Here is a 16954-nt window from a genome sequence, read left to right as displayed (position 1 = left end):
CAGTCATAACAATAAAAAGCAAACAAAACACACAAATACATGAATTTAACATAAACATCCAACACAGGTTCTAAAGATTAAAGTATGAGTCATGAGAATTGGGATAAGCACTGTGTTAAAAATAGATATTGTAGTTGGCAGAGAAGGCACATTGAAGAAAGACATATCTGGTTCTGGTATTTGTAACGTGTAGTAAAAAGGTACTGGGATTTAAAACTAAGTAGCCTTTCCATTGGTGCAACAGATAAAATGAATTAAAAGGACTAGGGAGAAAGGGGAACATTTTGAGAACAAGTACACTGAATCTCAGATTAGGTCTGGCTGTGCTTATTTGGACACAATTCCCTTTCATTTACAAAATAAATGTATTGCTGATATAAAAGATCTGTTAAAAGGTTCAGTACATTACAAACTGCTCAGCAAGTCATACCACAAATCTAAATTAAATTACACTTACAGATGCCTGTTTTTGAAGCAGAGTAGTGTCACTGCCATGGTAATTAAGAGGAAAGATAGACAAATCGGTACCACAATTGCCTCAATTTCACCTTTTGCTGCAAAAAGGAAAGAAATAACATTACTATTGTGTCGAGGAAATTGACAGAAGAAAATCAAAGGAAAAACAGATACTTCGAGGTTTACTTCAAGAGACTATTGCATGACATCATGGAGAGATGGTGGCAGTTCAATGCTCACCGGTTCTCTGACTTCACAGCAGAATTAGCCGACAGTTATACAGTGCAGTAAACAACTTTTTTTTGTTGGATACAATTCTACGAAAACATACTTGAAGGGTTTCGGCCCGAAACGTTACCTATTTCCTTCGCTCCATAGATGCTGCTGCACCCGCTGAGTTTCTCCAGCTTTTTGTGTACCTTCGTCCTTGGCTATATGTTTTTCTGTTATTACTATCTACTACATGGGCATTATTTCATTAGTCATAATATACTTTTTGTTTATGCTAATCCTATTCAACAACAGATGGTTCATACAAGTCAGACATAATACAAGGGCAAAGGTACACAAAATTGCTGGAGAAACTCAGTGGGTGCAGCAGCATCTATGGAGCGAAGGAAATAGGCGACGTTTCGGGCCGAAACCCTTCTTCAGACTGATGGGGGGTGGGGGGGGGGGAGAAGGAAGGAAAAGGGGAGGAGGAGGAGCCCGAGGGAGGGCGGATGGGAGGGTGGGAGGAGACAGCTAGAGGGTTAAGGAAGGGGAGGAGACAGCAAGGGCTAGCAAAATTGGGAGAATTCAATGTTAATTCTCCCAATTTTAAATGTGTTAAAAATAGATATTGTAGTTGGCAGAGAAGGCACATTGAAGAAAGACATATCTGGTTCTGGTATATGAGAATTCAATGTTAATTCTCCCAATTTTGCTAGCCCTTGCTGTCTCCTCCCCTTCCTTAACCCTCTAGCTGTCTCCTCCCACCCTCCCATCCGCCCGCCCTCGGGCTCCTCCTCCTCCTCCCCTTTTCCTTCCTTCTCCCCCCCACCCCCCATCAGTCTGAAGAAGGGTTTCGGCCCGAAACGTCGCCTATTTCCTTCGCTCCATAGATGCTGCTGCACCCGCTGAGTTTCTCCAGCAATTTTGTGTACCTTCGATCTTCCAGCATCTGCAGTTCCTTCTTGAACATAATACAAGGGCATCTTGACATTATTCTCTCACCTTTCAAGCAGACCTCCCACCACTGCCCCCTCTGAGCCAATCATAAGCCCCCATTTACTGTAGCGTTTACAGTGCTACTACCGGTAGTGGTCTACCTATTGACATTGGTGTTGTGTTTTTGAACACAATAGTTACCGACATTACAGGGTTAACTATTGTGAATACAGCATTCAGTAACTTTCCACTGAGAAACAGGCTTCCTTTATCTATGTCCTAATTTGAGCGGCATTATTCACCATGCTACACATTCCCAAACAAGAGATAATGTGTCTGAAACTTGTTTTTCCAAATTCCCATGATCTTCTCCTGTACCTGGTCCACGAGAGATGCCAATTGCAACATCCACACACCCTTTCGCTACCTTGTTTAATGCTAATCAAAATTAAGTAAATGAAGATTTTATTTTTTTCTTCTACATTTCCCTCGTTGTTGATCTTTATGATATTCAATATTCAGGAGGGATAGAGAGAAAGGAAAAGGAGGTGGGGTAGCGTTGCTGATTAGAGAGGAGATTAACGGAAAGGAAGGACATTAGTTTGCAGGATGTGGAATCGGTATGGGTGGAGCTGCGAAACACTAAGGGGCAGAAAACGCTGGTGGGTGTTGTGTACAGGCCACCTAACAGTAGTAGTGAAGTTGGAGATGGTATCAAACAGGAAATTAGAAATGCGTGCGACAAAGGCAAAACCGTTATAATGGGTGACTTCAATCTACATATAGATTGGGTGAATCAAATTGGCAGGGGTGCTGAGGAAGAGGATTTTTTGGAATGTATGCGGGATAGTTATCTAAATCAACATGTAGAGGAACCAACGAGAGAGCAGGCTATTTTAGACTGGGTATTGAGTAATGAGGAAGGGTTAGTTAGCAGTCTTGTTGTACGTGCCCCCTTGGGCAAGAGTGACCATAATATGGTTGAGTTCTTCATTAGGATGGAGAGTGACATTGTTAATTCAGAAACAATGGTTCTGAACTTAAAGAAAGGTAACTTTGAGGGTATGAGACGTGAATTGGCCAAGATTGACTGGCAATTAATTCTAAAAGGGTTGACGGTGGATATGCAATGGAAGACATTTAAAGACTGCATGGATGAACTACAAAAATTGTTCATCCCAGTTTGGCAAAAGAATAAATCAGGGAAGGTAGTGCATCCGTGGATAACAAGGGAAATCAGGGATAGTATCAAAGCGAAGGATGATGCGTACAAATTAGCCAGAAAAAGCAGCATACCGGAGGACTGGGAGAAATTCAGAGACCAGCAGAGGAGGACAAAGGGCTTAATTAGGAAAGGAAAAATAGATTATGAAAGAAAACTGGCAGGGAACATAAAAACTGACTGCAAAAGTTTTTATAGATATGTGAAAAGAAAGAGATTAGTTAAAACAAATGTAGGTCCCTTGCAGTCAGAAACGGGTGAGTTGATCATGGGGAACAAGGATATGGCGGACCAATTGAATAACTACTTTGGTTCCGTCTTCACTAAGGAAGACATAAATAATCTGCCGGAAATAGCAGGGGACCGCGGGTCAAAGGAGTTGGAGGAATTGAGTGAAATCCAGGTTAGCCGGGAAGTGGTGTTGGGTAAATTAAATGGATTAAAGGCCGATAAATCCCCAGGGACAGATAGGCTGCATCCCAGAGTACTTAAGGAAGTAGCTCCAGAAATAGTGGATGCATTAGTAATAATCTTTCAAAACTCTTTAGATTCTGGAGTAGTTCCTGAGGATTGGCGGGTAGCAAACGTAACCCCACTTTTTAAGAAGGGAGGGAGAGAGAAAACGGGGAATTACAGACCAGTTAGTCTAACATCGGTAGTGGGGAAACTGCTAGAGTCAGTTATTAAAGATGGGATAGCAGCACATTTGGAAAGTGGTGAAATCATTGGACAAAGTCAGCATGGATTTACAAAAGGTAAATCATGTCTGACGAATCTTATAGAATTTTTCGAGGATGTAACTAGTAGCGTGGATAGGGGAGAACCAGTGGATGTGGTGTATCTGGACTTCCAGAAGGCTTTCGACAAGGTCCCACATAAGAGATTAGTTTACAAACTTAAAGCACACGGCATTGGGGGTTCAGTATTGATGTGGATAGAGAACTGGCTGGCAAACAGGAAGCAAAGAGTAGGAGTAAACGGGTCCTTTTCACAATGGCAGGCAGTGACTAGTGGGGTACCGCAAGGCTCAGTGCTGGGACCCCAGCTATTTACAATATATATTAATGATCTGGATGAGGGAATTGAAGGCAATATCTCCAAGTTTGCGGATGACACTAAGCTGGGGGGCAGTGTTAGCTGTGAGGAGGATGCTAGGAGACTGCAAGGTGACTTGGATAGGCTGGGTGAGTGGGCAAATGTTTGGCAGATGCAGTATAATGTGGATAAATGTGAGGTTATCCATTTTGGTGGCAAAAACAGGAAAGCAGACTATTATCTAAATGGTGGCCGACTAGGAAAAGGGGAGATGCAGCGAGACCTGGGTGTCATGGTACACCAGTCATTGAAAGTGGGCATGCAGGTGCAGCAGGCAGTGAAGAAAGCGAATGGTATGTTAGCTTTCATAGCAAAAGGATTTGAGTATAGGAGCAGGGAGGTTCTACTGCAGTTGTACAGGGTCTTGGTGAGACCACACCTGGAGTATTGCGTACAGTTTTGGTCTCCAAATCTGAGGAAGGACATTATTGCCATAGAGGGAGTGCAGAGAAGGTTCACCAGACTGATTCCTGGGATGTCAGGACTGTCTTATGAAGAAAGACTGGATAGACTTGGTTTATACTCTCTAGAATTTAGGAGATTGAGAGGGGATCTTATAGAAACGTACAAAATTCTTAAGGGGTTGGACAGGCTAGATGCAGGAAGATTGCTCCCGATGTTGGGGAAGTCCAGGACAAGGGGTCACAGCTTAAGGATAAGGAGGAAATCCTTTAAAACCGAGATGAGAAGTACTTTTTTCACACAGAGAGTGGTGAATCTCTGGAACTCCCTGCCACAGAGGGTAGTCGAGGCCAGTTCATTGGCTATATTTAAGAGGGAGTTAGATGTGGCCCTTGTGGCTAAGGGGATCAGAGGGAATGGAGAGAAGGCAGGTACGGGATACTGAGTTGGATGAACAGCCATGATCATATTGAATGGCGGTGCAGGCTCGAAGGGCCGAATGGCCTACTCCTGCACCTAATTTCTATGTTTCTATGTTTCTATGATCAACACAATATATTGCCACATTAATTAGGTGCAAAAATGGAGGCATACGTGTCTGATTATAATCTGATTGGAACCAGTCTTTTTTTACCATCCTGTTTCTCGTAACTATCTAGATGCCTCACTTCACCCTCATGTCCTCTATGATCCCATACAATGTTAGCATATCTATATACATATTTATATATAGATATGCTCTTGTGTTTCCTTCTCCTCGGGAGTTCCGTCTGAGTGATGCCGTTTACATCTAGTGCTGTGTATCCAATTGGGTTTTTATTTTACTTTTACTGCTGTTCGTGTTGTTAGCAACACCAAATATGGTCCTTTTCACCTCTTGTTTGGGAATGCATAGCATGGTGAATAAAGCACAACAAATTAGGACATAGATAAGGAAGCCCGTTTCTCAGTGGAAAGTTATTGAATGCTGGATCATAATAGTTAACCCTGTAATGTTGGTAACTATTGTGAACAAAAACACAACAGCAATGTCAATGAGTAGTGCATCCAGAAATGGGGGCTTATGATTGGCTTGGAGAGGGGGCAGTGACGCGGTCAGCTTAAAAGATAAGATATAATACAAGGGCGTCTTGACATTCTGTTTGACTTGTATTAACCATATGCTGTTGAATAAGAATAACATAAACAAAAAGAATAATATGACTTATTAAATAATTTATACCCATGTAGTAGATAGTAATAACAGGAAAACATATAGCCAAGGACGATGTATGTTTTTGTACAATTGTATCTGACAAAAAAAAAATTGTTTACTGCACTGTATAACTGTCGGCTAATTCTGCTGCGAAGTCAGAGAACCGGTGAGCAGTTAACTGCCACCATCTCTCCATGATATCATGCAATTTCCTCGACATACTGACAAGTGACACGAGTGAAGTCTGAAACGTCACATATCCATGTTCTCCAGGGATGCTGCCTGACTTGCTGAGTTACTCCAGCCTTTTGTATCTTTCCTCGGTAAACCAGCATCGGTGCTTGTTTCAACCTTTCTGCCTTTGGCCTCCTCCAATGCCAGAGTGAGACCACATGCAAACTGGAAGAACAGCATCTCATATTCCAATAGAACACTAAGTGCTGGAGTAATTCAGCAAGCAGAGCTGCCAAGTTTTGTCAGAGCATTTCAGTATTCTAGTACCTGAAAATCAATATTTTGCTGAGGAAATCAGTATTTTTACACAGTGCCATTTTGCTGAAAAAAATGTTAATTATTTAATGTGCGGTCATTCCCATGTAAGAGTACAAGAATGCATAACTTTGCTACCAATTGACATGTCTTCTATGTACCTTACTTGGCAGTGCATTCATTGCCATCTCCTTGTATACTGCTGTTTGAACGGCTGCTTCCTGCTTTTAGCACCAAGTGATGATGTAGAAGCCATTTTGGAAGCCCCCCACTCCCTCCCTCGCTCTCGCTCCCTCCTTCCTCTTTCCCTCCCTCCCTCCCTCCCAACCTCTCTCCCTCCACCTCTCCCTCCCACTTCCTCCCTCTCACTTTCTCTCTCTCCTTCCTTTTTTCTCCCTCCCTTATTCCCCCCCCTCCCTTTCTCCTTCTCCCTCCCTCCTTCTCCCTCTCTCCCCAAACAGTTTGTGACCCATAGTGCTATGTTTAAAGCCCATGGCGCTCCAGCTGGTAACGCTATTTTTAGAATCCATAGAGCTGTAGCCGACAGCTCTTCGTTTAAATTCCCACGCGTTAAACTGACGGCGCTGTTTAAACCTGGAGCGGGACAGGCAGATCAAAGCTTACAAAAATAATCATCCAGATTTTGAAATTTAAAATACTAATAGATTTAATCTGCTATAATTTTTAGAGGTACAGTATGACTTTTTATATCCTTGCATTTTTTAAGCTGCAAGATGAAACAGGAAGTCGGGCTGTTTAAAAAAAAATCCGTACTTAACAAAGCAAAATCGTACATCTGTATTCTTATCGCATTTCCGTACAAAATACGGAAAATCCGTACTACTAGGCAGCTCCGAGCAAGTTTGGCACTTGAATTCTCCAATATTAAGTAATATACGCCCCACCCTCCCACCCCCTCTTTTACCCATAACTCATGTCATAAGTGATAGCAGCAGAATTCGGCCCTTTGGCCCATCAAGTATACTCTGCCATTCAATCATGGCTGATCTACCTCTCCCTCCTAAACCTATTTTCCTGTCTTCTCCCCATAACCCCTGACACCCGTACTACTCAAGAATCTATCTATCTCTGCCTTAAAAATAACATTGACTCTGCCTCCATAGCCTTCATGGCAAAGAATTCCACAGATTCACCACCCTCTAAATATAGAGTCTTGCCCCCTATCCCTTCCCCCAGTTCGCACCTTCTCTCTGTATGTTCACCTTCCATCCCAGAGTCCTATATTTTACCTTTTCACTCCCCTTTCCACCTATAACCTTCTCTCTGGCATTGCAGTTCACTCCTCCTCTTCTTTCCTCATCTGACACCCAATTGCTTATTTTTCACGAGCAGTTCACTCTTTTGAGGAGAGGCTAGTCTAAAATTAGCAGTCATAGTGATAAACTGTGGAAACAGGCCCTTCGGCCCAACTTGCCCACACCTCCCAACTTGGCCCAGCTACACTAGCCCCACCTGCCTGCGTTTGGTCAATATCCCTCCAAACATATCCTAACCATGTACCTGTCTGTTTCTTAAATGTTGGCGTAATCCCAGCCTCAACTACCTCCTCTGGCAGCTTGTTCCATACACCCATCACCCTTTATGGAAAATGTTTTGTTAATTTTTTGTATTTAAGTCCTCTTGATATAAATCCTAGCTTGAATTTGCCTTCGTTACTACCGATTCGACCTGCAAATTAACGTTTTGGGAGTCTTGCTGGAAGTTGGGGGTCTGGTGTGGGAAGGTCATAAGGTCAAGTGATAAAAAGTAATCGTTCGAGAAATTTAGAGCAGAGATATTTAAAGGGGACCGGAGGGGCATCCCCCCCCCCCCCCCCCCGCAGAGTGAAATGAACTGCCAATTACTTACTCCATCCTTCAGCCAATCACTGCACCTCACCTGTATCCACCTATCAGTCAGTGACCAGGTTTTGGCTACCCCCATCTATCTTTTTTTGAATACAATAGTTACCGACATTACAGGGTTAACTATTGTGAATACAGCATTCAGTAACTTTCCACTGAGAAACAGGCTTCCTTTATCTATGTCCTAATTTGAGCGGCATTATTCACCATGCTACACATTCCCAAACAAGAGATAATGTGTCTGAAACTTGTTTTTCCAAATTCCCATGATCTTCTCCTGTACCTGGTCCACGAGAGATGCCAATTGCAACATCCACACACCCTTTCGCTACCTTGTTTAATGCTAATCAAAATTAAGTAAATGAAGATTTTATTTTTTTCTTCTACATTTCCCTCGTTGTTGATCTTTATGATCAACACAATATATTGCCACATTAATTAGGTGCAAAAATGGAGGCATACGTGTCTGATTATAATCTGATTGGAACCAGTCTTTTTTTACCATCCTGTTTCTCGTAACTATCTAGATGCCTCACTTTACCCTCATGTCCTCTATGATCCCATACAATGTTAGCATATCTATATATATATTTATATATAGATATGCTCTTGTGTTTCCTTCTCCTCGGGAGTTCCGTCTGAGTGATGCCGTTTACATCTAGTGCTGTGTATCCAATTGGGTTTTTATTTTACTTTTACTGCTGTTCGTGTTGTTAGCAACACCAAATATGGTCCTTTTCACCTCTTGTTTGGGAATGCATAGCATGGTGAATAAAGCGCAACAAATTAGGACATAGATAAGGAAGCCCGTTTCTCAGTGGAAAGTTATTGAATGCTGGATCATAATAGTTAACCCTGTAATGTTGGTAACTATTGTGAACAAAAACACAACAGCAATGTCAATGAGTAGTGCATCCAGAAATGGGGGCTTATGATTGGCTTGGAGAGGGGGCAGTGACGCGGTCAACTTAAAAGATAAGATATAATACAAGGGCGTCTTGACATTCTGTTTGACTTGTATTAACCATATGCTGTTGAATAAGATTAACATAAACAAAAAGAATAATATGACTTATTAAATAATTTATACCCATGTAGTAGATAGTAATAACAGGAAAACATATAGCCAAGGACGATGTATGTTTTTGTATAATTGTATCTGACAAAAAAAAAATTGTTTACTGCACTGTATAACTGTCGGCTAATTCTGCTGCGAAGTCAGAGAACCGGTGAGCAGTTAACTGCCACCATCTCTCCATGATATCATGCAATTTCCTCGACATACTGACAAGTGACACGAGTGAAGTCTGAAACGTCACATATCCATGTTCTCCAGGGATGCTGCCTGACTTGCTGAGTTACTCCAGCCTTTTGTATCTTTCCTCGGTAAACCAGCATCGGTGCTTGTTTCAACCTTTCTGCCTTTGGCCTCCTCCAATGCCAGAGTGAGACCACATGCAAACTGGAAGAACAGCATCTCATATTCCAATAGAACACTAAGTGCTGGAGTAATTCAGCAAGCAGAGCTGCCAAGTTTTGTCAGAGCATTTCAGTATTCTAGTACCTGAAAATCAATATTTTGCTGAGGAAATCAGTATTTTTACGCAGTGCCATTTTGCTGAAAAAAATGTTAATTATTTAATGTGCGGTCATTCCCATGTAAGAGTACAAGAATGCATAACTTTGCTACCAATTGACATGTCTTCTATGCACCTTACTTGGCAGTGCATTCATTGCCATCTCCTTGTATACTGCTGTTTGAACGGCTGCTTCCTGCTTTTAGCACCAAGTGATGATGTAGAAGCCATTTTGGAAGCCCCCCACTCCCTCCCTCGTTCTCGCTCCCTCCTTCCTCTTTCCCTCCCTCCCTCCCTACCTCTCTCCCTCCACCTCTCCCTCCCACTTCGTCCCTCTCACTTTCTCTCTCTCCTTCCTTTTTTCTCCCTCCCTTATTCCCCCCCCTCCCTTTCTCCTTCTCCCTCCCTCCTTCTCCCTCTCTCCCCAAACAGTTTGTGACCCATAGTGCTATGTTTAAAGCCCATGGCGCTCCAGCTGGTAACGCTATTTTTAGAATCCATAGAGCTGTAGCCGACAGCTCTTCGTTTAAATTCCCACGCGTTAAACTGACAGCGCTGTTTAAACCTGGAGCGGGACAGGCAGATCAAAGCTTACAAAAATAATCATCCAGATTTTGAAATTTAAAATACTAATAGATTTAATCTGCTATAATTTTTAGAGGTACAGTATGACTTTTTATATCCTTGCATTTTTTAAGCTGCAAGATGAAACAGGAAGTCGGGCTGTTTAAAAAAAAATCCGTACTTAACAAAGCAAAATCGTACATCTGTATTCTTATCGCATTTCCGTACAAAATACGGAAAATCCGTACTACTAGGCAGCTCCGAGCAAGTTTGGCACTTGAATTCTCCAATATTAAGTAATATACGCCCCACCCTCCCAACCCCCTCTTTTACCCCTAACTCATGTCATAAGTGATAGCAGCAGGATTTGGCCCTTTGGCCCATCATGTATACTCTGCCATTCAATCATGGCTGATCTACCTCTCCCTCCTAAACCTATTTTCCTGTCTTCTCCCCATAACTCCCGACACCCGTACAACTCAAAAATCTATCTATCTCTGCCTTAAAAATAACATTGAATCTGCCTCCATAGCCTTCATGGCAAAGAATTCCACAGATTCACCACCCTCTAAATATAGAGTCTTGCCCCCTATCCCTTCCCCCAGTTCGCACCTTCTCTCTGTATGTTCACCTTCCATCCCAGAGTCCTATATTTTACCTTTTCACTCCCCTTTCCACCTATATCCTTCTCTCTGGCATTGCAGTTCACTCCTCCTCTTCTTTCCTCATCTGACACCCAATTGCTTATTTTTCACGAGCAGTTCACTCTTTTGAGGAGAGGCTAGTCTAAAATTAGCAGTCATAGTGATAAACTGTGGAAACAGGCCCTTCGGCCCAACTTGCCCACACCTGCCAACTTGGCCCAGCTACACTAGTCCCACCTGCCTGCGTTTGGTCAATATCCCTCCAAACATATCCTACATGTCTGTTTCTTAAATGTTGGCGTAATCCCAGCCTCAACTACCTCCTCTGGCAGCTTGTTCCATACACCCATCACCCTTTATGCAAAATGTTTTGTTAATTTTTTGTATTTAAGTCCTCTTGATATAAATCCTAGCTTGAATTTGCCTTCGTTACTACCGATTCGACCTGCAAATTAACGTTTTGGGAGTCTTGCTGGAAGTTGGGGGTCTGGTGTGGGAAGGTCATAAGGTCAAGTGATAAAAAGTAATCGTTCGAGAAATTTAGAGCAGAGATATTTAAAGGGGACCGGAGGGGCATCCCCTCCCCCCCCCCGCAGAGTGAAATGAACTGCCAATTACTTACTCCATCCTTCAGCCAATCACTGCACCTCACCTGTATCCACCTATCAGTCAGTGACCAGGTTTTGGCTGCCCCCATCTATCTTTTTCAGCTTTCTCTGTGTACAAGAGTTGCAACCATATTGCAACTGTACAAGACGTGGGTGAGACCACACTTGAGGTAATGTCACCGAATGAACAAAAGATGTCAAGCAATTGGAAAGGGCGCAGAAAAGATTCACAAGGATGTTACCAGGAGTTATGAGGAAAGAAAAGGCAGGATAAAGCTTTGGCCTTGGAGCATAGCAAACTGAGGTTGACCGTAAAAAATCATGAGGGGCATAGGCAAGGTGAATAGATGCAGCCTTTTTTTCTCAGGAGAGGCAAGTCTAATATTAGTAGGTCACTAGTAGTCATAGTGATGCAGTGTTGAACCAGGCTCTTCAGCCCAACTTGCCCACACCGGCCAACGTGTCCCAGCTACACTAGTCTCACCCGCCCGCCTTTGGACCATATATCTCCAAAACCGTCCTATCCCTGTACCTGTCTAACTGTTTCTTAAGTGTTGGGATAGTCCCTGCCTCAACTACCTCCTCCGGCAGCTTGTTCCACACCCCCATCTCCCTTTGTGTGGAAAAGTTACCTATCAGATTCTTATTAAATCTTTTCTCCTTCACCTTAAACCTATGTCCTCTGGTCCTCGATTCATCTATTCTGGGCATGGCCTCACCAATGTCTTATACAACTACAACATGATCTCCCAACTTCTATATGCAGACATTTTAAGTGAGAAGGGAAAGGTTCAAAGCGGACCAGAGGGAAAATTGTTTCCCCTCCACACAGGTCGAGTGGTGGATATGTGGAATGCATTGCCAGTGGAATTGGTAGAGACCAATAAAATTATGTTTAAAGTGACATTTGGACAAGTACATGGAAAGAAAAGGTTTAGAGGGAGATAAGCCAAATAGGACTAACTCAAGTAGTTAACATGGTCAGTATGGACAAGTTGGACTGAATGACCTGTTTCTGTACAGTATAACTATGACTCTAACTAGCAAGAGCTAAATTAGATTTTTTTTTTAAATTGCAGATGCTTGAAATCCAAAATAAAAACAGTAAGAGCTAGAAATACTCGTGCCAGGCTGTGGCATTACCTGCTAGGTATATCTGGCAGTTCCCATTATCCTAGCAAATGCTATCATAAAAGAAAAGTTAAATGAATTGGTGCCTCATTTAACTATTTTTTTAGTGCAATTTGCCACAATATTCAGAAATGCATTTAATTTGGAGATTTGAGAAAATACAATACTTACCAAAATTTGAAGTAGTAAAATTAACTTCAGAGCTGTTTGTGCCTCCTTTGACTGTTGATGCCATGACACGTACCACATACAAAGTATTGCCCTTTAATGATTTCAGTACAAACTCTTGCTGCTGTGGTTTAACAACAATACCTGGAAATAGGTTGGTAGAATTAGAAACAACTTGGATCTTATCTTCAAATCCTCATCCAATTATGGGCAATATATAATATTCCTACACTTGCACCATAAATTTAAACAATGTGTGTACGAGGACACCTGGACCTCTGATTTTCAATCACCTTCTTTCACAAAATACAATTTTTCTAATTAATACAAAAGTGGACATTTATATTCCATCTGCTATGGCCTGTCTTCTTCTCATTGAAGTGCTTCTGTATTATCCTCACTAACCATACTATCACCAAGATTTGAATCATTCACATACCTGATTCCGATATAAATCGCAAAAAAGCTGGGTCTCAAGCACCAATTTTTAAGGCACTCCATTAATTACATTAACCTCCCAACTTAAAAAAGAACTTGTTCATGTGTGTTCTCTGACCATTAAACAAACTTAAATTTGTGCAATTATATTACCTGCAATATCATATGTTCTACTATCGTTCAATAATCTTAATTGCACCTTATTACACGACTTCTGCAAACTACTGGTTTGCCCTTCATCTTCCAGTTAATCTTAAAAAACTTTAAAAATACTATTTCATAAATCAATGCTTGTTCTGCCAATCTTCTTATTTTCAACTGCTCTGTTACTTCAATAATGGATTCTAGTACTTTTCCCTTCAGATGCCAGGTTGACTGGTCTGTCGTCTCCTTTATCTCACCCTCCTTTTTTGAATAGAGGTGCTTTGCTTCCTTACAACCTGTGGGGACCATTGATTGTAGCATCTATGCAACTTGGTAGATATACTTGTTGTCATCTTCCTATTTCCCAAGTCACCTTGCTTACTACCTTGAGATGCAGGTCATCATGATTCTAGAGATTTATCAAGCTTTCACTCCCAAAGCTAGAATTTATTTTAACCTATACTAATTCAGTTTGTGATTTTCTCTGGATCTGTTGTTTACATTATTTTTTGGGAGTTTTTGCTTTTGTCTTCTTCCATGATGATTCTCACAGTTTGTTTAATTTCTTTACCATTTTCTAATTCACCGTTGTAGACCGAGGCAGGTGAAATTACAAGGGATCCACATTAATGAAATATATAACTGGCTAACCTTTTCCTCACAATAACACTGCAATTTCATTATTTGTTTAAGTGTAGTCAAACCTATCGTTTAGAAGAATTGTGTAAAACTACGGCATTGTGGAAATTATATTTAAAGCAACAAGTTTTAAGCTGCAGGGAGGGTGAGAAGGGGAGAAATCTGTAATGTCGGAATTGAAGAGCTTCATTTTGCTTACTTGATTCATTTGAATTGCCACTCTTATAAAATATGGTGTAATGTGTGATGAAACCACGCTGTTCATTTACAGGTATTTCTTTCCACATCAATTCAACTTCTTTTTTCCCCACATGTTTCAGATGAACGGAAGGGCCATTCACTGGACCTAAGAACCAGGAATAATTCAGTTTATATGATACCTTATTCATTGCTTAACATGATGACATATCAAACCTTCAATCCTTAAATTATTTTACTAAAATGTATTAAAAAAATCAATTGCAATTAACATTGCATTTATCATGAGAAAATCAGTTCTAATGGTTAACATTTTTGACATTAGGCTTTGCCAGGATAGAGACAGTATGAAAAGTTAATAACATTCTACCCAAACATTTTTTATGTTATTGAAGCTGTATATAATACATTAATATTGAATATTTTGATTCTTATATCAATTTAACATGGCAGCAAAATTTTGACACAGTAATTCCATCCAACTAATGTCCATTAAGAACAGGATACAAACTTATTGCAAATAGCATGTCCTTTAACAAGAAATCTGCCAGCCTACCAGATTACTTCTAAAATATATCAACATATGTTAAGACATACTGTTTAAAGATGCAGATAAATTAATGATAGAAAATACACAGAAATGAATCATTTCATTCTAAAAAGGAAGAAAGATTCTAAGGGGAGTAGGAGGCAACCGCGGCTGACAAGAGAAGTTAGGGATAGAATAAAACTAAAAGAAAAGATGTATAACACAGCAAAGAGTAGCCGGAAGCCAGAGGATTGGGACACTTTCATAGGACAACAGAAGGAAACAAAACGGGCAATACGGGCTGAAAAGATGAAGTATGGCGGCGCTGGCTTAACAGCTGCGGCCCACCTGCAGTCCGTCTGTTTTTTTTCTTTCGTTTTGTTCATTGTCATGTTTTAGTTAATTTTGTTTTATTAAGTTGTGTATGTGTGTGGGTGGGGTGGGAGAAACATGTTTTGGTCTCTTCCTTCGGGGGATGCGACTTTTTCTTCGGTCGTATTCCCCGTCTCCGTCTGCGCCGAGGCCTAATGGCGGAGCTGGCGACATCGGAGCTGTAGCAGCAACAGCGGCGGCAGCGGAGACCGGACTCGGCACCGAAGCTGTAGCAGCGGCAGCAGCGGCAGCAGCGGCAGCGGAGACCTGACTCGGCCCCGAAACTGTGGCGGCGGCAGCAGCGGCAGCGGAGACCTGACTCGGCACAGAAGCTGTGGCGGCGGCAGCAGCGGCAGCGGAGACCCGGCTCGGCCCTGGAGCGGTAGCGGCGGCAGCAGCGGCAGCGGAGACCTGACTCGGCCCTGGAGCGGTGGCGGCGGCAGCAGCGGCAGCGGAGACCCGGCTCGGCCCTGGAGCGGTGGCGGCGGCAGCGGAGACCCGGCTCGGCACAGAAGCTGTGGCGGCAGCAGCGGCAGCGGAGACCCGGCTCGGCCCTGGAGCTGTAGCAGCAACAGCAGCGGCAGCGGAGACCTGACTCGGCCCTGGAGCTGTAGCAGCAACAGCAGCGGCAGCGGAGACCCGGCTCGGCACAGAAGCTGCGGTGGCGGCAGCAGCAGCAGCAGCAGCAGCGGCGGAGACCCGACTCGGCCCTGGAGTTGCGGCGGAGGCAGCAACCACCCGCGGAGTTTGAACCGTCGCCTCGGCGCAGAGGGAGAACAAAGGGGGAAGAGACAGAGACTTTAAGATTTTGCCTTCCACCACAGTGAGGAGGTGTTTGGTGAACTCACTGTGGTGGATGTTAAATTTGTGTTGATTGTGTGTTTTTGCCATTTTTAAAAATTATATGTATGACTGCAGGGAAACAAAATTTCGTTCAGACCGAAAGGTCTGAATGACAATAAAACGAATCTAATCTAATCTAATCTAATCTAATCTAAGTACGAAGGGAAGCTGGCCAGGAATATAAAGGACAGTAAAAGCTTCTTTAGATATGTTAAGGGAAAAAGAGTAGCAAAGTCAAATGTGGGTCCCTTGAAGGCAGGGTGAAATTATTATGGGTAACAAGGAAATGGCAGAAGAGTTGAACAGGTACTTCGGATCTGTCTTCCCTAAAGAAGACACAAACAATCTCCCAGATGTACTGGAGGACAGAGGGTCTAAGGGGGTCGAGCAACTGAAAGAAATTTTCATTAGGCGAGAAATAGTATTGGGTAGGCTAATGGGACTGAAGGATGATAAATCCCCTGGGCCTGATGGTCTGCATCCCAGAGTCCTCAGAGAGGTGGCTCTAGAAATAGTGGACGCATTGGTGATCATTTTCCAATGTTCAATAGATTCAGGATCAGTTCCTGTGGATTGGAGGATAACTAATGTTATCCCACTTTTCAAGAAAGGAGCGAGAGAGAAAACGGGGAATTACAGACCAGTTAGCCTGACTTCGGTGGTGGGAAAGATGCAATTATTAAAGAGGTAATAATGGGGCATTTGGATAGCAGTAAAAGGATTAGTCCAAGTCAACATGGATTTATGAAAGGGAATTAAGGATGTGACAAGTAAAATGGATGAAGGGGTACCAGTGGATGTAGTGTATCTAGACTTTCAGAAAGCCTTTGATAAGGTCCCGCACGGGAGACTGGTGACTAAAATTAGAGCACGTGGTATTGGGGGTAGGGTGTTGACATGGATTGGCAGACAGGAAGCAAAGAGTAGGAGTGAACGGGTCCTTTTCAGAATGCCGCAAGGCTCGGTGTTGGTGCCCCAACTGTTTACCATATATATTAATGATTTGGAAGAGGGAATTAGGAGTAACACTAGCAAGTTTGCGGATGACACAAAGCTGGGTGGCAGTGTGAACTGTGAAGAGGATGTTAGGAGGTTGCAGAGTGACCTGGTCAGGTTGAGTGAGTGGGCAGATGCAGTATAATATAGATAAATGTGAGGTTATCCACTTTGGAGGCAAAAACAAGGGGGCAGATTATTATCTCAATGGGGTTAGGTTAGGTAAGGGG

At 42.5% G+C, this 16954-nt stretch overlaps 1 protein-coding gene across 7 annotated transcripts in view; it reads right to left on the bottom strand.

The window, feature by feature from the left end:
* il6st (interleukin 6 cytokine family signal transducer) overlaps window positions 1–16954 on the bottom strand; it is a 74765-nt gene that overhangs the window by 4151 nt on the left and 53660 nt on the right. For all 7 annotated transcript variants that reach the window (XM_033030356.1, XM_033030328.1, XM_033030337.1 and 4 more), the window contains 3 exons: window positions 13986–14132; window positions 12569–12709; window positions 458–554 (listed from right to left, as the gene is read on the bottom strand). In XM_033030356.1, coding sequence (XP_032886247.1) covers window positions 458–554; window positions 12569–12709; window positions 13986–14132 — 385 coding nt within the window. The remainder of the gene's footprint in view (window positions 1–457; window positions 555–12568; window positions 12710–13985; window positions 14133–16954) is intronic.

This window comes from Amblyraja radiata, chromosome 1 (assembly GCF_010909765.2).
Source record: "Amblyraja radiata isolate CabotCenter1 chromosome 1, sAmbRad1.1.pri, whole genome shotgun sequence".
NCBI lineage: Eukaryota > Metazoa > Chordata > Chondrichthyes > Rajiformes > Rajidae > Amblyraja > Amblyraja radiata.
Note: the sequence above shows the minus strand (reverse complement) of the source record. Positions and strands in the feature narration are given on the sequence as shown.